The sequence below is a fragment of the Antechinus flavipes genome, chromosome 1 (assembly GCF_016432865.1).
Source record: "Antechinus flavipes isolate AdamAnt ecotype Samford, QLD, Australia chromosome 1, AdamAnt_v2, whole genome shotgun sequence".
Classification (NCBI taxonomy): Eukaryota; Metazoa; Chordata; class Mammalia; order Dasyuromorphia; family Dasyuridae; genus Antechinus; species Antechinus flavipes.
Window position 1 is genome coordinate 695,529,541 of NC_067398.1, and position 23,302 is coordinate 695,552,842.

The following is a 23,302-nucleotide window of genomic DNA, read 5'->3' on the forward strand; positions in this document are numbered from 1 at the left end:
GGCACACAGGTAAGACTTTTTCAAATGAGGCAATTTTCTATCTTGCCCTTTTGTTTGAAGGCAGGATCTCTGAGAACGGAGTTGGGGGGAAGTTAAGGTGATATTATGACAAGATCATATATATTCCCAGTTCTAAAATGCACAAGTGCTGCCCAAGTCCCTAACCCAGAATAGTGACTTAGTAGAGGCAAAGAAATTGTGCCTGACCTTAATCACTGAATGGGTGTAGCCTCAGTCAAACATAAGCCTGTTGAAGATCTTAGCTTAGAAGGACCAAGGTCTCCCATTGTATCCAGAGCCACCTCCTGGCCACATCTGGCCATAGGGGAAAGTGAGGCAGGGGACCTTGCCCAGCCCTCCCTCACTTAAATCCAACTCACTTGCCTCCCTGACGTCATGGTCTTTTTCAAGAACAACAACAATCTATTTTACTCAGTTACTGCTTCAAATAAAAACAAACATTCACACATTTTAGTATAAATACTATATTTATTAAATATCTTTACAGTTTATTTAAATGTATGTACATAACTATTCCTGCATAAGTTATACTTCAGACATCCAATTCAGGTACTTGCCTCTTAGAAGACAGGTAATGATAGTCTCAAAAGAAAAAAAATTCTCATTAGTACAGGTACAGATTCAATTTTGCTTTATTATTTTAGCCAACTTTGCCATAAGCCGCGTTTGACACAGTTGTAATCTGAATAGAAAGAAATAGCCAATTTTCAATTCAGAATTCTTTTTTCCCCAAATTTCCTATGATTGGAATCAAAATCTTATGTTAGTTCTCCGTTCATATGTTCATCTGTATAAATGGAATCAAGATTCTGATTTCTTATATTTTAAACTTTTTTTCCTTAAGTGCAATGTATTTTTTTCCCCAGGGAAATTGGAAGTGCTAGTTTGAACAAAAGACAGCAAGTAAGGTGACAAGGAATCATTAAAATCTGAAAGCAAAGACATTTTGTAGTCAAAAGCCCATCTTATCTACTTATCCTTAACACTGACTTTCTCCAAAGAAATCCCCACACTCCTGGACTTGTTACTTGGTGTGGGATGTTTACTTCAGAATAGTTCCCTTGACAGAGGAAACTTTCTCCATCAAGCAAAGCACTGAATCTAATATTTTATACAAGTACGACCCTCAAACAAACATACCTGGAATGGATTCTCTTTGTGGTTTAGTACCCATCAATCATGTCAAGCCACTACATTACCCTATTATTATAGGACCAAAAAAAAAAAAAATTACTGTTTTTCTCTTTATTTTTCTTCTTCCCTCTACCCTGGGTTTAAAAAAAAAAAAAAAAAGCACATGGACCCCACTGTTATCTCCATTCAGTAGATTTTTTTTTGTGCGCAGGCAGCTTAAGTTCGTAGGAAGAAATAAGGTTTTGATATGTTTAGAGTGCACATTTTCAAACAGAACAAAATAAAATTTTCAAGCATGTGATAAAAATATTAATTCTTTATAATACAGTATTGCTTTATAAATATAGATGGAAAAGCTATAAACTTTACTGGTCTTTGGTGCATCCAGTGAGGGATAAATAATTTGTAATTTGTAAATTAAAAATCCAAATTTTCTCTTTTTGCTATAAAAGTCCATTACATGAGGCAAATGGCTTCACTTATACTGCTTGATTTAAGCTCTCATTAGCACAAACATCAGGTTTAGAATCACACTTATGAAGTGGCACAGCTCAGCCAGTCATTCCCCAAGATCTAGAATTCCCCAAAGGGTCAAAAACAATCTCAAACCGCTGAGGGAAAGGGAAAGAGCAGTGGCTGATTGATAACCCCCCTAACAGTTAACAAAAGGGTGGCTATGACACCCATAGCACGGGGAAACCAGGGGAAGGGAGGGACAAGGAGGGAGAAAAGACTTTGGGTTATTCATTTATAGGTCAAGTACTAGGGCATTTCCACGGTAGAACTCTCAACATCACAAGAACAAATTGTTGATTCGATTCTCTAGCAACCATTTGTCAAGCAAGACTTTAAGCTGATTAAGTCAACTGTGTAAAATACCACCTGGCTAGCTCTATATAGACTGTTTGGGGTTAAATCTGAGCAGAGTAGCCAAGTCATTTACCAGCTCTCCTCTTCCCAGGAACCAAAATCGGAGGCATTGGAAAATTAATGCAAAAACATCCAGATCAAGAGGCCAAATGCCTCACACCAGAAACATTTTAGAACCCCAAACGAAAGAAATTAAGCCATCAGCCTTAATATGAATATATTCCTTTCAAAAAAAAAAATCCATCTGGATGCAACCTTCTGTTTCTTAAAAACATATAGACTGCAAATAGTTTGTGCAAAATAAATACCCGCCACGTGCCACACTCACTCTTCCACGTCTTACCACAGCACTACAATTTCGCATTATTCTAACGCTCCCTCCCCTCACCCATCCCCCCCTCTACCAATGCTATTTTTTTTTTTTTATCAAGTTAGGGTAGTTAAGGCATTCTGACATGTAATTAAAGGTGATTCAAAATATATATATATATATATCTAACATTATGCCAATTTAGGAATAGTAGATAAATTACTGAACGGCTTACAAATGAATAACTCATTCTCATTATAAATGAAATGCCTGTTACAAGCATGATGCTTTGAAATATAGTAATGACATGTACATGGTACATGTTAAACAATTTTTAAATAAAACCAAAGCCTGACATACAGTTTTGCAAATATACAGTACAACTTCACAAAAAAAAAAAAAACAAAAAAAAAAAAAACTTTTAAAACCAGTTGAGGTAACCTCAAACATAACAGTTTTAATGCAATAAACCAGGCAGAAGATGATCTTCTTTAGAGGAAAACAAGACTTTTTTTTTCCACATTCTCCTCAAGTAGATACTTACACCCGGTTTAATTGCATTCTCATCTAAACACCAATGTTACCTGACTTTTTTTTTTTTTAATATATATATATGTATATATAAAACATGGCTTTAATTTAAGGATTTCTAAGTATATATCTTTCTACCACCAAGTTAATGGAAAAAAGGAAAACTGACCCCAAAATATATCTTTACAGCAGTCAACTTTTAAATGAGCCTCAAAAGTAAATGTCAGCTTGCAGATAATGGAGAATTTGGATGCTGGGTAATTTAAATGGAAACAGTATATTGTAAAATGGCTATTAAGAAACTGTAAACATTAAGTTTGAATCTGACATCCCTGAGTTTCTTTTAGGGAAACTTCCAATGTCAGATTTTCACAAGAATTTTTTTTGGGGGGTCTTTAAGTGCTCTTGCCATTACACTAAGTGTTTGCTGATACCCATCAACTTAAACTTGATGCAGTGTGTGCTACACAGAGTGGGTCTACGTAACCAGAAGCCAACACCTTTCAAGGTCGTGGCCAGCCGTTTCAAGTCCCTGAACCTCCATTCGATCTCTCCTCCTTGCACAGAGACATTGGCCTACCTCCCCACAACACATTGCCATAATCGTACATCTCTGAGCTTTAAAAAGTTTGCTTACAACCTCAGGAATAATATTTCCTCTCCCCTGACTTCCAATTAAACTTGACAAAGAGTATCTCCTCTCTCAACCCTCATAGCTTTTCAAAACTATCCCATAAGCCCATTTTATCTGGACTAATGAGCTACTAAAATTTTAGTCACTGGAGCACAATTAAGCATCTTTTAAAAAGCACAAACATTTGCATCCATAAGAGTTTAAACTGATTTCTCTCTCAATTTTGTAATGAAAGGGCTCCTGGGCTCAAGCCTTTAAGATGAATCCAGAGCTTAAAATGAATTCAGAGCAATGTTTTACAGCAGAATTCTAAGCCCCTGAAAAATAGGGGGTTATACCAGAAACACACAGACATACTCTATCATCTTACAACAACAGACTATGCATGTGAAGGTTCGTGTGTAACATTTCCTTCAATGAGTAATGCATTTTTCTAGTAGATGTAGTAGCGTACACTTTATGATGGTTTTTTAAAAAATACATTTTACACATTCTAGTTTGGAATTACAATCTACCAACATTACTCAGTTTCAATAATTCGATTGAATTCTGGAAAGTAGCAGCCACTGATTTGGCTCTGAAGGTCTTCCTTCCACCTCTCCCTGCGAAGGATGACTAGTGATGAAGGACAAACTTCAAGTCTTGCATTTTCTTCAGTTGTTGCTGGCAGACATGAGCTAGTAGTATGACAGTAGTGGTTCGTAACAAGGATCTCAACTGGATTGTAAAAAGACAGGCGACAGGCGTAAATCACTGGCCATTGAGATCGGCGGCGAAGGAAAACGCGGTCCTGCCAGCAGGAACAGTCCACACACAGGAAGAGGAAAGTCAGAGGTTGACATCGAGGGGAGTTAGTCTGTGTACTCGGCTACAATGGAAAGGAGGACGGTGATGTCATCAGGTTTTCCTCCTGAAACGAGAAAGGATTATACCATTTCACAACTGCCATGCGAGTCTCCACTGTGGCAGTTCCCCAGTGGGACACAAGCTGGCGGGATCTCCCGACAGAGAGAGACACTACTTCTGAAAAAGCCAGGCAATCCCTTCTGGAGGTGGCCAATGCTCCCCTGCTGTGAGGGGCTCTGGCCCACCCACGGGGTCGCCTCTCCTACTTTAGGGAAGGATCACTGCTTCAGCGCCTGAAAGCACCGAAGGGAGTAAGGCCCAGAGAGGTTCCCTAAGGGCCAAAATTGTGCCATGATCTTCCCCATTAAGTGGTTAGCATTTGTTTCTGCCAAATAGCTAAGGCATCACGAGCTTCTTGCTGTGGCACATTTATTTCAAGGCTGCGTGCGAGGGTCCTGCATCAGCCAGAATCCCACCAGTCTCCTCAACTCTGGCAGAGATACACCAACATGAACGTGGGTCGTGTGACGAATTCATTCAAGCAGAAGCTCCATGAGGCAGCTACCTATCATGGTGATCAAGTCATATTTTAAAAAGTGACTCTGTAACTCTCGTGTATCTCCAAGCAGAAAGGGACAAGGTTAACAATGTCTCTCTTTCTGAAGGGAACACTGTGGCAGCAAGGGAGGAAGCAGAATGTCAAACATGTGAGGGACACACTGGCCAAGCTGCCTGGAACGCCTGGTCTCTTCCTGGATTTGCCCAGAAGTCTTTTGGGCTTAGTCCAAGGAGTGTGGCTCTGGGACTTGGGGACTTTCAGGTGATCCCTGCTCTGGAAAACCAACAGAGTCAGGTGCTGAAAGGTGGTCACTATCTGGTGACCTTAGTCCAAAGGCATAGGGAAGGGAGGGACAAATGAGAGGAAAGGCCCGTGTTTTTGTTGCTGAGGAGGTTTTCATTCCATTTCTGTGCCCCAAACTCCAAAAGCTTCCCGAAGCCTTACTCACCTCTCACATTCAATCCGTTGTCACATGCAAACTGGGCAAAAGGTGACATATAATTTGGGTCATATGCCAGCTCATGAGCTTGCTCAGCAATGCTTCTTGCAGTCTGTTGTATACTTTCATAATTAGAATTCTGGAATGAAGGACAAATGAAATTATTTTTCAAAGGAATATTCATGGGGGATCACAGATTTAGAGCGAGAGGAACATGATTTCTTAATCCAACATAAGCATTACTCAGAAAAAGTATTTTTCAAACTCTATCTTTCAATCACTTTCTCAGCTCCCAGAACAGCAGCATTGCTGTCTGGCCAACCTGCCTCCAGTCCATCCTCTTATTTGGTGGGCAAAGGGGACTTCCTAAAGCACAGATCTGAACATTTTGTCCTCCATTATTTCCCCGATAGTCATGTGGCTGACTTCTAAAACCTTGCCTATCTTTCCACTCTTCTTAATGCTCACTCCTGTCCATGGGTTTCCTTGGTCTCCTGGCTGGTCCTCCCTTCAAGGCTCCATTTCTTGACTCCACACATTTTCCCCAGCTGTTCCCAATACCTGGAACTCCTTCCCTTGTCACTTCTGCCTCCTGGCTGCCTCTGAGTCTTAAATCAAGAAGTCTCTCAGTCCTCCTTAATCCTTTTGCTGCCACTTTGTTTGTATAGAATTGCCTGTATGTGGTCTCCCTTCTTAGACTGGGAGTTCCCAGAGACCGGGTCTTGTCTTTTTTGCCTGTCTTTTTATCCCCAGAGCTTTGCACAGGACTTGGCATATCGGGAGCACTTCAAAAAGACCTGCTGTCTTGAAAGTATTCTTGGTAGTATGAGACAGACAGTTCTCTATGTTTAAAAAAGGCCCTTCTCCCCTCACTCCCAGTTCAAAAGGCCTAGCATCAGAGGCAAACTTATTCTTCAGGAAACAGCTAATAATACAAACACTGGCCCGTACATCCAAAATGAGGAACAATGTAGGGACCAAAGGAGCAGAGAAAAAGCTGACAATTTCCTCCTAGGTCCCTCTAAGAGACAAAACTTTCTGGTGGGAGTTCTGATGGCACCTCACCCATCTGTGAGTGAACCTCACCCTGCTCTGGGTGCAGCCTGTGCCATTTGTTTTATCATCCCCACCTTTTGCCAGATCATTATAACCAGAAGTTGAAAGGACAAAACAAGATATCCTTTGCTACTTACTCTCTTAACATTAACTCTGCCTACTCTCCCGATAGTTGGCTTGTACATACACGTACACTCACACACACAAGCTCCATTTTTCCAGTCTTTACATCTGCATTCACTTGAAAGATGATTCCTTTGCCCAGATTGGCAAACAGGGGCTTAGCCAGCACTGCCCACCCTGGGCTGAGGCCCCTCTGGGAGCTTTAGCAGGTGAGCTTTGTTCTCCATTACCTTTAACTTTTTCAGCTCCTGCAGGATCATATAATCGGGCATGTTGTCAAAAAGCCCGTCTGTGGCTGTCAGGATAATGTCCCCTAACTGGACGTCAAAAGAAGTGCTGTCAGCAGCATCGGGGCTGTGGAAATGACAAGGTCATGAGCAACAGAGGGAAGGGAAAGGAATCATTTACAGACATGGTACAAAGATCACAGAGTCATGGAATTTCTTTGGTTTGTATCACTGGAACCACTATCCATTGTGAAGCTTTCTTTAATCCAATTACCTTTATGTGCCTGAATCTGGACCAAATAATTGAAAGAATTCATCCAATTAGGCTCCATTTTCACAGGGGGACAATCACGTTTCAATTTGGGCTGCTTGTACCCAGAAGCCCCTTGTACTTTAAACAGTTTATACAAATTAGCTTATTTTCTATTAAAATGGCTATTCTTAGTGGGACACAGAGGGACACAGAAATCAGGATGAAGCAAGTACACATTAAGAAAATATAAAAGTATTTTCAGAGGACAACAGATAGCATCAATTAAAAATCAGGACTGAAATGAGGCTAAATCTCATGTGATTCAAAGAGAAATGAAGGACTTTAAGATGATTCACATGTTAACAGTCTTCAAAATTCCTGGTTAAAATGAGTCATTTTCTAAAGGGCCCAAGTCTTAATCATCACTGAGAGGGTTGGGGCTGAAAGAGTATGAACTCCCATGTTAGGAAGCACAGAAATTCTACACATGTTTTTCTGCTAAGTATCTATCTATACTATCTATTCTAGAGAAGAATTTACTGTATCTTAGATATCTATATAATTAGATATATAGTTCTATTGATTGATTTATCTACCTATGGATTTATATATTAGGAGATGTTCTTTCTTTTTTTCCCTCCAAATCAAGACATTGAATTAAACAGCAGAGCAAAGTAAGTGACAAGGAGAATTCCCCTCCATCTACGTACAGGGGGCATGTGTGCTATCTTAAGGAATCCCAAGTATCCAGAGAATACATATAATCAAGAATACATAGAAACTTGTGCTATAATATCTCTTTGGTTTGATAGCTATAAATTGGCTAGGTGATGGACTCTCTGAAGCAAGGATTTTGAATTGCAACATATTTTCATTTTTTTCTCTAATAGTATTTTATTTTTCCAAATATATGTAAAGATATTTCAACATTCACCCTTGCAAAATCTTGTGCACCAATTTTTTTTTTCTTCCTCCCTTCCTTAGAAGGCAAGTAATCCAATACATGGTAAACGTGTGCAATTCTTCTACACATATTTCCACAATTATCATGCTTCACAAGAAAAATCAGATTAAAAAGGGAAAAAAAATCAACTTCAATTTTGTAAGACTTTATGTTTCAAATTTTTCTCTCTCCTTTCTTCCCCCCCTCATCCCAAGAGAGCAAGCAATCTTAATTATGAACAATCTTTTAAAACATATTTCCAGATCTTCATGTTGTACAAGAAAAATCAGACTAAAAGGGAAATCATGAGAAAGAAATGAACAACAAAAAAGGAAAATACTATGCTTTGCTCCACATTCAGTCTCCATACTTTCCTATCTGGATGGAGATGGCATTTTTCCATCTCAAGTCAATTAGAATTGCAATTTTTAAAAGTTCATTTCCAAGGGGTGTGTATGTGAATGTGTATGTGTATTGATTTTTTAAAAAGCTAAGACAACCTTTTAGACAGGAAAAGAAGAAAGCAAAGACCTGAGACTCGAAAAAAAAAAAGAACCAAGGTGGGTGAGTGAAGGAAATGGGAAAAGGTCCCTATTAGGTAGGTTTATAAGTCTTTTAGTAGGCTAGACCCAAAGTTTTATAATTCAAAATGATCCAGATGTCAAAACTGTTATCAGGTTGGGCCTGACTCCTGAAACTGCCTTGAGAGAAAAAAATGTGGAGGCTGACAAAGCAACAAGAAATGGAAAAGAGAATGAGGTGGGAAGAGAGCAAGAAGAGCAGAGCTAACTAAGCTCAGGAAGGAAAGACAAAAAGCTTTTGTCCAAGCCTGGCCTCTGCAAGGCTTCCTTCAGATGAAATGGCTTTTGTAAAGGAGCTTCCTGCCTGCCATGATCAGCACGAAGCATGCACATTGACAAGTTCTCAAGTTCACTTTTTTCCTGACCTTCAGAGCAAAGAGTTCTGGCTCAGAGGTCAGAAGACCAGTGTTCAAATCCTGCCTCTATGTGTGATCTGGTGCAATAGTAATAACCAATATTTACACAGGGCCTTGAAGTTCACTAAGTACTTCACAAACGTTAGCCCAGTGACCCTCACTGGGAGGGACATGCTGTTTTGCTTCCCAACATATTGATGGGGAAACTGAGGCAGAAAGGCTGTTACCTGATGAGGGTCTCACGTATGTTAGTGTTAGTATCTGACTCAAGTATTCTTGGCTCCAGGCTGGCTCTCTCTCCACCCCACTACCACCTAGTAACCCCAAATGAGTCACATAACTCCCTGGATCTCAAAATTCCTAATTATAAGATTGAGGGCAGGGGTATAGAGATAGGTGGCTTTGTGGTCCCTTGAGGTTCTAGATCTCTGATCCCAAGTACTTGCTACTAGAGGGAAGCACTGGTATTAAGTGACAGTCAAATATTTATAATGACAAAGATAACCAGGTCACAGATGTAAAGCTGTAAGATACCAAACAGAGGTAGAGGGGCAAGTGATCCTGAGTTCCACAGGTAAAAAGAGACAGAGCTGAGATCGGAGCCAGGTTCTTAACCCCAGTCAGGAACTCAGTTCCTGAACCCCAAAGATGCCCTAACACAACTCCTTTTTGTGATGTGAATGAAGTAGCAGAATACGAAAGGCATCCACCTGTGCACTGAGGCTGGAAACTAGAGGCTGACCAAGAGTCCAATAGTTACAGTGTCTAGAAGTACCAATTCCTAATTTCACTCGAAGTGGGATATTGTGAATAAACCAGGACAAATTACAAAAAGAATCCTTTTAAAGTGGCAAAGAACTGGAAACTGAATGGATGCCTACCAATTGGGGAATGGCTGAATAAGTTATGGTATATGAATATGGTATAAGAAACAAACAACAGGATGATTTCAGAAAGGCCTGGAAAGACTTACATGAACTGATGCTGAGTGAAATGAGCAGAACCAGGAGATCATTGTACATGGCAACAAGATTATATGATGATCAATTCCAATGGATGTGGCTCTTTTCAACAATAAGGTGATTCAGGCCAGTTCCAATAGACTTATGATGAAGAGAGCCATCTACACCCAGAGAGGAGACGACCATGGACACTGAATGTGGATCACAACATAGAATTTTCCCTTTTTTTGTTGTTTGCTTGCTTTTTGTTTTCTTTTTTGATCAGATTTTTCTTGTGCAGCATGATAAATGTGGAAATGTATATAGAAGAATTGCACACGTTTAACATATATTACATTAATTTCTATCTAGATGGAAAGGGAGGAGAAAAATGTGGAACACAAAGTTTTGCAAGTGTGAATGCTAAAAACCATTTTTGCATGTATTTTGAAAATAAAAAGCTATTATTTAAAAAAATAAATAAATCAAAGAAAAATCCTTGAAACTTGGAATCTATATTCTATATATGGCTTTTCTTTTTTAAGCTTATTATAAACTCAATATATATCTTTCAAAGTTAAAAAACAAAAACAAAACAAAACAAAAAGAAACTGTGATGGGAGATTCAGTAGAATTAAAAACCATCTTGAAGATGTGGAGCTGAAAGAAGGCTGGCCCTGCATGTTTGCTCAGAGATTTTTGTAGCAAACACAACCTGGGAGGTCCAGATCAATGACCAGTGGGGCACTAAAGTCCACTTGGGGCTGTGCTCTTTTTTTTTTTTTTTGGCCTGAGTGTCCCTTTGCTGTTTGGCCTGTGAAAGACTTCCTTCCATTGGCCAGCTCTGTCCTCTTCTCCCAACACTCCCATCCGTGAACTTGACCTACTGCCAGATGCAGTCTCTGCCCATTCTGACTGAACACACTGTGCTGCTGGGAAACTGCCTGCACTGAAACATGAGCCGCAATCACATGCTGGCCAGGCCGCCCCGGGGGCCAAGGAAAGCAACGGCCATTGGCCCACTGGCAGCCTTTGCCCCCCTGATGGTACCCAAATGACAGAGAGTGGCTGAACCCCAAAATGAAAACGGACCACAAGTTCAATGGAAAATCAAAACCAATGGTGAAGTCTGGCACTTCAGGTCCCCAGTTCATGCCTCTGGGCAGATTAATATGATCAGGGGTCATCATCTTCATAAACCAATTTTTACAAATAACCTTATTACATTTTTTCTGTCAAAAACACAGCAGTATTCTTATTTCAGAATCTAGTTCAAGTCTCCATAAAAATTCCCAACAAGCTCTGGGATACTTTAGGACCCAATCTTTCATTCAGATTAAAATGCTGGCAGCAAGAATTTGTTAATGCCTTAAGATCTGGTTCTATCCAGAACAACAGGTAAAGGACATTCAGTAAAGCTTCTCTCTCAGGAGCAACATCTCTAATCTGACCTGGAATGACCCTGAAATTGGAAATCCATTTTTCAATTATATAATTTTCAAATTTGTGTTAGGAAAAAAGCAATTTTAAAATCTTAAATTACAGTTTAACAGTAGGTTATTGGCCATTTAAAGTTTAACTCTAAAAAAACACCTCATAAACGCAAAAAGCAAAAGTAGATGTACACATCTTCAAATGGTCAAATGGCCCAGATGATCTTTGACTCCCTTTCTCTGGTCAAAGCTTTGCCAGATTCTGCATCACATGTTTGAACAGTGAAGCAAACTCAGGTTTTCTGAATTTCAGAAATTCTGCCCATTTCTGGGAATGGATTTGCTCTCAAGTCATGGTCGTGAATAACATATTAGGGGCAGTTTTCCATAACAGCACCATCAAATATGACCCCATCTGGGGTTTTTGTTGTCACAATGAAAACCTACATGGCAAACACAAAGAGAATGCTCTCACACCACTGTCCATTAGGTGCAAGAAAGATAGCTAACGAAAAACTAATGCCTTCTATCTTCTCTCACTTGATCCTCATATCTGCTCCATTTGAGAAGAAACAAAGTCAAAGAGAGGTAAAGGCCTTATCCCGGGTCACAGAGCTTATCAGTATCTGAAACGGGGTGTGAACTTGGGTCTTTCTGACTGCCACAGTCTGTGTCCAGGTTCAAAGGGCATCATGGGCAAGGAGGAGCCATCTTTCTGTGAGCTTCTGAAGGAAGCATCATCCTCAGAGATTCAGCTTCCTATTAATGGCTTCCATGGAACTGAAAGTGACTACTGTCGCCCAATAAGGACAAAAACCAGAGGCTCACATCCCACCAAAGCCTCCAGAGGCAGAGCCAAGCCTAAGGGGCTCCAGGAAGAGACTCACCTGTCACTTAGGACGACGCCCTCTGCCTCGGGAGGTGCTATGGAAAGCTGAAACGGAGTGTTGAAGTAGTGCTGCTGCTCGTCCGATCTGTGGACCACCTCTCCTCCTCGCACTACCAGAAAGCCCGAGTCCCCCAGGTTGGCTGTGTGCAGGCGGTGGCTCGTCCGATCCAGAACCACAATGCAAGCTGTGCTGCTCCCTAGCAAGGAAGGAAACTGGCATTAGGCCAAAGCTTTGTCCTCCATTTGCTCTGGATATTTAATTTAATCATATGTTACACACAAGCATTTTACTAGTCACATTTCCTTTGTTCAAATATTAACTTATCCTTCCTATATTCTAATCATATGGGTATTAACAGTAAGCTGATTAATGTCAGTATGGTGGAATGAATCTAGAATTTTAGAGAATATTTTTAGAAAACAGCCACAGAAACTATGGATTTTTATCTTTTTTTTTTTTTTTAATCAAAAGGCTTAATCTTACCCATTCCTAAGTGCCTAGTATATGCATAAAATCTTCAAATTTTAATGCTAGAGAGAGATATACCAGAAATATATTAGCTATGATAATTTGAGTTTCTTTGATTAGATTCTCAGAATTTCAGAGCTGGAATGATTCTTCTGGATCAATTGGATAAAATTTCTCTAGATAACAAATTTTTTTTTTAAAGGCCCATTTTAAAACATGTTGTTTTAATACTGAAACAAACTCCAAATAAAAACGATTTGGTCTCAGTCTCAGTCTAAATATAATTCATATTGAAATAACCTTCCTAATGCAGCTAGCTGAGGTCAATTAAGATGTTCAAAAGGTCAGAGTGTTGTGAAGACAAGATACTAATTTTAATATTTAAATACCAACACAAGGTCAGCTATATTATCTGGACTTTTCTCTTGCATCACTGGCACCTGAGCCTTCTGGGAGAAGTTGTATTAACATTTGAGACAGGACAGAGCTTAATCACCATTTTATTTATTTATTTTTTTAAATTTTTATTTAATAATTACTTTATATTGACACTCGTTTCTGTTCCGATTTTTTTTTCCCTCCCTCCCTCCACCCCCTCCCCTAGATGGCAAGCAGTCCTTTTTAATCACCATTTTAAATTAGAGTTAAGAGTAACTCTGCTGAGATCATGAAGACAATTTTCTCACATGCCATTCACATGGAATGGCAAGGACCCGATGTTGGTGATTATAAAATAACTCTTTGTGTGTTATGGAAGCAATCTCTCACTTCAGAATTTTATCATATATAATCAATTCAGTTCTGTAACATTTTTTATGCATTGCCTTATTAACTCTTCAAAACAAATCTGGTGAGGTAGTCTTGGTATTATTTCCATTTGCAGATTAGGAAACTAAGGTTCCAAGGTAACATGCCTAATAAAAGTCAGGACCTGAATCCAGACCAGCATGACTGGAAGAATAATGTAAATAATGTACTTTTTTTTTTTTTTGCTGAGGCAACTGGGGTTAAGTGACTTCCCCAGGGTCACACAGCTAGAATTTGAACTCAGGTCCTCCTGACTTCAGGGCTGATGGTCTATCTACTGTGCCACCTATCTGCCCCAATAATGTACTTTCTATACCACTTTGTGTCTCTTAAAATATTGAGACATAAACAATGGAACCTGGGATGTACCTTGAAATAGGGATTATCTAAGGGCAGAGACTGGTACATAATAGGCACTTAAAAAGGGTTAACAATACATTTTATTGTAGGAGATACTTAATAAAGCTTCAATGACCTAAACACATTAAAGTGTTAAGAATATGTGTGCACATGTTTATAATGTAGTATCTACTGAACCTTTAACTCTACAAAAGTATCTGGAGTCAGGAAGCCCTATTCAAATCCAGCCAAAGACTGTGTCACCTTGGATGACTCACTTAACTTGTTTATCTTCATTTCTTTTTGTACGATGAAAATCACGACAGCATCTGCCTCACAAGTTTGTTTCAAGGATTAAATGAGAGAATGAGTAAAGTGCTCAGCACAGTGCCTGGCACACAGTGCAGGGGCCACAGAAATGTTAACTCTTATTATGTGACGTTCCAAAGAAGAGAATGTTTAACTGCAATTTACATTGCTTCTTAATAAGGAAGCAAAGATTTACATTACAGTTCAGATCATCAATTGCAGTCAAATGGGCTACTCAGGAAGCAAGGCAGGCAAGTGGGTGGGTTCTCCCTCCCTGGAAACCTTCAAGGTGGTGTCTGATGAATGAATGCTTGCCAGGCAGAAGGAACTAGATGCTTTCCAATTCCAAAATTCCACCAATTGATCAATTAGCTTTCATTTCTAAATAGGTCTATCTGTTTATGAACTGCAGAACCCTGTGCCCTCTCCCTCCCCCAAAAGGCCTTCTGAAAGAGAGCATTAGAGATGTATTAATCTTTATGAAGACACAAGTTAAGGAAAATTTGTGGGAAAGACAAATCTCTAGTAATGTAATTCACTGGCAAAATTAGGACACCATTGTCTATGCCCATAGTCGTAGGCAGCTGACAGAATCATTTAAAGGCCTGTTATTCTTAACTATCCAAAGCCTCAGACAAAAATTAAGGCCTCACCCCACAAAATGAAATCTGGCTTGGAGTGGACATACCTTTCCTCAGTCCAAATCATTCCTAAAGGCTTGTGGGGTTCAGTCAACAGAGGAAATCATTTCATGACAATGAAAAGCTAGAGATTTCCCACCAAACCAATCCGTGGGGTCTGCATAGAAGGAAGTCAATGATGTAGCTGAGGGAGCAAGCTGGCAATTGAAGAACAAATAGTGACAGAGAATGGGAAGACCACTCCGGAGGGGCCTTGGGCAGCCTGAGCATTTGGAAGCTCTCAGAACATCCCTCCTACTCTCTAAAATGGAAATATTTGTAGTGTCATGTAGAACTGTTTGTAAACAACCATTAAGTCTTTAGGGCAACAAACAGAAAGACCCTATCAGGACTGATCTATCAAATCTTTAGGATATGTTGATTTCTGTCTTCAGAAGATCTGCATTCTCCTCATTGGGATTTCTGAAGTAAGACGAATCATTTGTCTATGAAACTACCTGGACCGTAGTAGCTAAAATTATCTCCCCCAAACTCCTCCAAACTTGTGAGTTTTTAGCCTTTCCCGGCAATCTGATGTGCTCCACAGGATTTTTTGTTTTTGTTTTTGTTTTTAGCAATACAGATTAGGGAGGAGGGAAAGGGACAAATAAACACATAGAACACCTACTATGTGCCAGGCACTGTGCTAAGTATTTTACAATTATGGTCTCATTTGGTCTTCACAACAACTCTGGGCATGAGATGCCATTATTACCCACTTTTTATAGATGAGAATAGAGGCTAAGTGACTCGGCCAAGTGGCTAAGTGGCATAGGACAGAGCACTGGGCCTGGAGTCAGGAGGATCTTCTTCCTAAATTCAAATCCTGCCTCAGACACTAAGTCATTTAACCCTGTGTGCCTCAGTTTTCTCATTTGTGAAATGAGCTGGAGAAGGCAGTGGCAAACCAGGCAATGTCTTTGCCAAGAAAACCCCAAATGGAATCATAGAGAGTTGAATGTAACGAAACATGAATAACAAGACTTGCTCAAGTTACACAACTAGTGAATGTTCAAAAAACGTTCAGAATGTTTGTTCAGAACGAAATCTGATTTGAACTTGGGCCTTCCTAAGTCCAGATCTAGCACTCTATTCACTGAGCCACTAGCTGTTTCTGCACAGCACAATACTGTGCTGATGAGCATTTTGGGTGGAAACTGTAGTCATCTATGAGATCTGCAGGCATCATCTGCCAAATGAGCTAAAAGCTGAGTTTGGGCACATTTGAATTCAGGTGACAGTGGGGGACAGGGAGAAGGGAGGAGGCATCAGCAATGCAAAGCAAAGGACTCTTAAAAAATGTAGTTTAGAAGAAACGTGTCCTAATATTTTTATGCTTAAAGTTCTTTTAAGATTCATGAAAAAAAAAGTTAAAGTCCTTCTTATAACAGAAAAAAATGGAAGGTGCTTAAGAATTTCTTTACTTACCGAGCAAAGGTATTTTATTTTGCAGCAGCTCACAGTAACTCGTGGTGAGAATCCCCACAGGATTACTTGGGATGAACCGGCCTTCTTTTACTAAGCGTTCACACGTTCGCATTAAAGTCCCTGAGAACTGAGACGGATCAACTCCATAGTCTCTCCAGCCTCCTACACCATCTGCTACCCCTAAAAGGAAAAAAAAAATAGGAAAAAAGATGAATAACTCACATTTCAAAGCTTATTTCTAAGACCCAAAAAAGAACGATAGGTTCAAAGATACACAGTAATGTCAGAGATAGAATCTGAACCTCTAGATTCAGTCAACTTCTACAAATATAATCAGATAGTATTTTTAAATATTACAGGTAAAGCTATAGCAAGCTAAAGATGCATAACCAGTAGTATCACTGCTTATTCCTAAATCAATTTCTCCAAATATATAGATGTGTTCCTAACAAGTAAAAGAACCTGGATGGAACTGTTTGCCTACTCTGATGATAAAACTGGTCAAGAGATAAGAGTCAGATATAAGAAATATTAAACATTTATTAATTGCCTTGCTATGTGCCAGTCACTATGCTAAGAAAAAATAGCTCCATCTTTCAAGGAGCTAATAGGAAAGAGCCAGTAAAAAAAAATTGCAAGATGGCTCTTGCCTGCAAGGACTTACAAGAGTTTAATATAAAAAAAAGGCAAATAATGGTGTCGAAACAGGCTACATAATGGATAAACTGAAAACAACCCCTAAAGACAAGGCAATAAAATTATAGCTAAACATTGAGGTGGATCAATAGGGACAAAGAAGTAGCATATAATGAACAGGGTTCTGCGGGAGCCGCCTCCTAGCACAACCAATCTCAAGCTCATTCTATGGCAAACTCACCTGTAAAATTTCACCCTTAGGGAATCTTAAACTTTGAAAATCTATAGCATCTCTGTCTATAGCAATCTAGAGCATCCAAGATCTCTGTCTGTTCCATATCTCTCTCCTAAACTCCAGGGCTCTACTGTCAATTACCTGGCTAGTCATCTCCCCTTTAAAGTCTGCCATCAGCACCTCACACTCAACATGCCCCAAACAGAAATTAGTTGTGTTCCTATTTACCCTATTTCTAGCAAGAGCAATCCTACACTCCCAGTGTTGCTCAGCTTCTAAATGTTGAGATCGCCTTGATGTCTTCCTCCATGCCATCAAGGCACCTGACTCACACAGAGAGCCTCAGAGAGTCTTCGAAGGGTACTGATCTGGACCTACCACCATCTTATGAAAAACTTTCAGGGCTCTCTCCTGTTTCCAAGGCCAGTCCTGTCATGGTGTGGCTCCAGCATTTCCTTCTGGTCTCACTTCACTTTCCTTCATTTCATACTATGTTCCAACCCAATTTAAACTCTCCAATTTCATTTCTTGTATTCGTATATTTGTAGAAATTGTACTTTTTTTTTCAGCCCTCATTCCCCTTCATCTCTCTATAGTTTTATGCTTCTCATCACCCTAATTCTCCTTTTCTTCTCTAGATTTTGGGGATGCCCTTCTCTCCTCCTACCTGACAACACCTTTTCAGTTTCCCTTGCTGTATCTTCTATCTAGATCATACCTGATGACTTAGTATCCTGCAAGGGTCTATCCTGGGCCCTCAACTTCCTGAGTATTTTACTTAATGATCTCATCAGCTACCAAACATTCAATTAACTCTATGCTAATTATTCTCAAATTTATCCTTAATCTGATTCTCCAACTTTATATAAAACACTTAAGATGTTCTCTTAAGCTCAACATGTCCAAAATGGAACTTATCTTTCCTCCCAAATCCTAGTGTTTTTCAAACCTAATAGCAAATATATTACTTTCCTCCAAGTCCTTCAGGCTTGCAACATAGGTATCATTCTCAACCTGTTACTATTAGCCCACCCCCTCAAATATTTTACCTCTGTGCCATTTATCTCCCCTTCTAAGGATACTGCTACTAGCCCCATGCAAGCTCTCATCTCTTCATGCTGGAATTACTGCAATAGTCTGATGGTAGATCTGCCTACCTCAGAGAGCCTTTCTTCACCACATTCTAATCCTTCAATTTAGCCACTAAAGTGATTTTCCTAAAAAGCAGTCTGACTGTGTCATTCAATCCTCCTTCTACTCCCATACACTCCAGAGGCTCCCTATCCCCTCCAGAATCAAATATTAAAAACCCTCTGTCTGGCATTCAAAGTCCTTTATAATCTGGTCCCACATTTCCAGTCTTATATCTTCTCCCCATCTTTTTTACCCGATAACACTAGTCCTCTTGCTGTTCCTTCAACAAACCACTCTTGGCTTCTGACATTTTCTCTGCCTTCCTCATGTCTGTAATGTTCTTCCATCCTCATCTCCACCTCCAGGGTTCCCTGGCTTCCTTCAGAACCTAACTAAGATTCCACCTCCCATAGGAAGCCTTTCCCAATTCCTCTTAATTCTACTGCTTTATTTCCTATTTCTCTGATATCCGGGTTGTTTGTACATAGTTGTCTACATTCTGTCTCCCCCATTAGTTTGGTGTGTTCCTCATGAACAGAAGCCATCTTTTCCTTTTCTTTTTGTATTCTCAGTTCTTAGTACATTGTCTTGAATATAGAGGGAGCTTAGTACTTTTTTAATGATGGGCTGTCTTCATGCTTGACATATAATCCCTCTTCCTTATTTGCCTTCAAGATGGCCATATTCCAGGCCTTCCATAATCCCCTCAGGTGTTAATTTTCTTCTGCCTCAAATTACCTTCTAATTATATATTAGTCAACTTGTATATTTCCTAGTAGAATATGAGCCCCACATCCTTTCCCTTCTTTGCATTGGTAAAAACTATAAATGTAGAACAATACACACTTTTTAGTACGGCATATAATTTTTTGAATTCATTTTTCTCTCCTTTTTACATTTTGTAAGTGAGAGGAAAAGGATAAGGATGGAGATGTAGATGATGTAAAAAAACCAAAACCTAAAGATAACAATAGAAATGAATATTTTTTAAAATGTAAGACCGTCAAAGGGAAGGCCCATTTCTTTTTGTCTTCAAACATACAGCAGTGCCTTTCAGGTCTTTAGCACAGAATTTTAAAGTGGCAAAGCTCTTCAGAGGCTGTGTAGTCCAAATGACAACTGAGCAAGAATCCCCTGGACAATATCCCAACTTGTACTAGAAGACCCCCCTCCCCCCCAACCCAGACTCTCATTGTTATAGGAATCAAGCACCTATGAGGGAGCTCATTTCATTTCTGGACACCTAATTGTTAGTAAGTTTGTCTTAAAACAAGGAAAATGGCTTTTTTCTTTTTTCTTTTTTAAAATATATATATATTTTTTATTACAACTTTTTATTGACAGAGCCCATGCCTGGGTAATTTTTTTTTTTTTTTACAATATTATCCCTTGCAGTCACTTCTGTTCCGACTTTCCCCCTCCCTCCCTTCACCCCATCCCCCAGATGGCAAGTGGTCCTATACAAGTTAAATGTCACAGTGTATCCTAGATACAATATATGTGTGCAGAACCGAACAGTTCTCTTGTTGCACAGGAACAATTGGATTCAGAAGGTAAAAATAACCTGGGAAGAAAAACAAAAATGCAAGCAGTTTACATTCATTTCCCAGTGTTCTTTCTTTGGGTGTAGCTGCTTCTGTCCATCCTTGATCAATTGAAACTGTTAGATCTCTTTGTCAAAGAAATCCACTTCCATTAGAATACATCCTCATACAGTATCACTGTTGAGGTATATAATGATCTCCTGGTTCTGCTCACTTCACTTAGCATCAGTTCATGTCAGTCTCGCCAGTCCTCTCTGTATTCATCCTGCTAGGCATTTCTTACAGAACAATAAGATTCCATAACATTCATATACCACAATTTACTTAACCATTCTCCAATTGATGGGCATCCATTCATTTTCCAGCTTCTAGCCACTACAAACAGGGCTGCCACAAACATTTTGGCACATACAGGTCCCTTTCCTTTCTTTAGTATCTCTTTGGGGTATAAGCCCAGTAGAAACACTGCTGGATCAAAGGGTACACACAGTTTGATAACTTTTTGAGCACAGTTCCAAATTGCTCTCCAGAATGGCTGGATGTATTCACAATTACACAACAATGTATCAGTGTCCTTGTTTTCCCACATTCCCTCTAATATTCCGCATTGTCTTTCCCTGTCATTCTAGCCAATCTGACAGGTGTGTTGTGATATCTCAGAGTTGTCTTAAATTTGCATTTCTCTGATTAATAATGACTTGGAGCATTATTTTCATATGGCTAAAAATAGTTTCAATTTCTTCATCTGAGAATTGTCTGTTCACATCCTTTGACCATTTATCAATTGGAGAATAGTTTGATTTCTTATAGAGTCAATTCTCTATATAGAAAATGCCTTTTTTCAAATTCCACCCTTTGCTTCAAGTTAAACTCTTTGGGGCTGCTTTCCCAGACAGCTAACGTTTCACATACAATTACCCCAACCCATTGAAGTGTTCTCTTCTGCAGGCTAAACATCTGCTAACCAGCCTTATTTGTAATCTCACTTCTCTGAAAACTGGGACATCTGCCTTTCTATTGTCCGTCATCTTCCAAAGATCCCAGCCAATGGGTTTGCGCATACCTGCCCTTTCAGTACTTTTGGATGTAGGTCATCTGAAACAGGGGACTTGAAGTCATCTGTAGTGGGAGGGACTCTGGATCTCTTAATAGCTGCTTATTAGCTTAGGTAGGCCTTTCTTGTCAGTTCATTATAGGGAGAAAAATTAAGGAGTTTGGTTTTTTATGAGCATTTTGTCTATTCTAACTTGTAGTTCTAGCCCTTCTTCAATCCTCTTTTTCACAAATATGATTTCAATATCATTCTTCACTCTATCCTTATTGTACTACAACACACTCTTGTATTCATCCTATTACCTGTCCTTGTTTACATTTTCTGTATAGTTTTTTTGAAATCTAAATTGGAGTTTTTGATGTATCCACATTAGTTTACGTTTATCTCTATAGATGATCGCTTTCTTTATTTCAATGGATTATTTCTCTTTTTGTTTTTAGGATATTAGTCTTATAAGATCTTCTAGTATGACTTTTCTTACATAATTTTAGTCCATGGAAGTGGACCTTTCCTTTGTCTGAATCCTTCAAAATCTGCTCTTCCAAAATCTAGGGTGGGCTTCTCTTATCAGAGAGACAGACAGAGACAAAGAGAATATACAGGTTCTTAAATTTTCCACTCTAGCAACCAAACAGGTTCTTTTTTCCTCCTTTTAAAAATTATTTTATTTTTATTTTCCCAGTTACATGTAAAACAATTTTTTTACATTTGTTTTTAAAACTATGAATTCTAGTTTCTCTCCTTTCTCCCTATCCCAATCCCCATTAAGAAGATACATGAAGTTTTGCTAAATATTTCCATAAAAGTCACGTTGTGAAAGAAAACAGATCTCCCCACTACACATACACATCCACCCACACACACACTCCCCCTCCACCAAAAAACAAACAAACAAAAAAAAACCAAACAAACAAACAAAAAAAAAAACCCAAACCCCTCAACAAAATAAAGTTTTTTTAAAAAGTACATTTCAATCTGTATTCAGACACAGTTCGTTTTCTGAGTATGGATAGTATTTTTCATAATTTTTAAGTGTTTCAGAGTAGTCCTGGATCCTTGTACTGTTGAGATAGCAAAGTCATTCACAGGTGATCATCCCCCAACATTGCTATTACTTTGTATTCTGTACATTTCACTTTGCTTGAGTTCATGAAGGATTTTCAGGGTTTTTCTGAGAACATTCTGCTTATCATTTCCTACAGAATACTATTTCTTCATTCCATAATTTTCCCATACCACAATTTATTCAGCCATTCCCAAAATGACTGGCATCCCCTTAATTTTCAATTCTTTGTGCCCTCAAAAGAGAGAAGAGAGCTGCTATTTTTGTACATTTAGGTCATTTTCCTTTTTAAAATCTCTTTTGGATTCATGCCTAACAGTGGTATGTAAGGTCAAAGAACATGTATGATTTTATAGCTCTTTGGGTATAGTTCATATCTTTGGATCATTTATCATTTATCATTTTAGGAGAATGGGGATTGACTTTTTTTTTTTTTTATCAATTTGATTCAGTTCTCTATACATTTGAGAAATGAGGTCTTTGTCAGAGAAACATACTTCAAAACAGTTTTCCCAATTGCTACTGCTAATTGTATTTTCTCCACTTATTCTATTCTCTTTCTCCTTTCACCCTTGCTCCCCTCATCTCAAGTGTTTTGCTATTGACCATCCTCTGTCCCAATATGCCCTCTCTTCTATCACCCTTCTCCTTCCTATTTCCCCTTCCCCTCTTACTTTCCTGCAGGTCAAACAGGTTCTTAATAAATGCTTGTTGAGCCATATTATAACAATCCAGATATTTTGGTGGCACTGTATTAACATAAATAAGGACATGGTGAACTGTACTAACTGCCACCTTTTCAAGCAGTGAAGTCAATTTTATGAACTCTTGTTGAGGTTTTCCTGTTTTGTTATAGTTAAAATACTTGTTTCCATCATAAGAGACATAATTTGAATACAGCAATTTGTGGTAAAACAGATTCTAAACACAGGACTTGAGAATGCCATCTGAATCGCGGTTTTCAAATTGTTCATGGAAAAATTTTCTTCTTAATCAACTTCCAATCAAAGAGACAATTACTTTTGCTATTAAATGCAAATTGGTTTCATCTCCAAATGTCCTTCACATATAAAACATATGAAACTGATATAAGACTCACAGGTGACCTTGACATGAACTATGTAATCTGACAGCAGGTTACAATCCTGACTTGATAAATTTAGCACATCAACATTAATCAGATTTCTCCCAGAATAGTGCACAACCTTTCAGACACCTGTTTGCATCTCTCTCTCTCTTTCTTCTGCACGCCAGAAAGGTCCCATTAGCAAAATCTCTTTAAGGAGAAAAGAGGGGCAAAAGTACATATTAACTAGATTAGCAAATAAAAAAAAAAAAAAATCACGAAAATCCACATACTTTTTATTTCCTTGCGAAGGACAAGTTATATAATACAAAGTCTTGTCTTGAGGATTAAAGTGCAGATAAAACTAAGATCAATGGTATTAAATATATATT

The 23,302-nt window shown here is 38.9% G+C and overlaps 1 protein-coding gene across 1 annotated transcript in view; it reads right to left on the reverse strand.

Annotated features, from left to right (window-relative positions):
* Positions 1-469: 469 nt before the first annotated feature.
* The window catches only part of PPTC7 (protein phosphatase targeting COQ7), a 38,278-nt gene continuing 15,445 nt past the window's right edge, over positions 470-23,302 (reverse strand). Inside the window, exons 2-6 of the mRNA XM_051972773.1 lie at positions 16,179-16,358; positions 12,145-12,343; positions 6,754-6,877; positions 5,354-5,483; positions 470-4,410 (exon numbers count right to left, since the gene is read on the reverse strand). Coding sequence (XP_051828733.1) covers positions 4,352-4,410; positions 5,354-5,483; positions 6,754-6,877; positions 12,145-12,343; positions 16,179-16,358 — 692 coding nt within the window. The 3' untranslated portion in view covers positions 470-4,351. The remainder of the gene's footprint in view (positions 4,411-5,353; positions 5,484-6,753; positions 6,878-12,144; positions 12,344-16,178; positions 16,359-23,302) is intronic.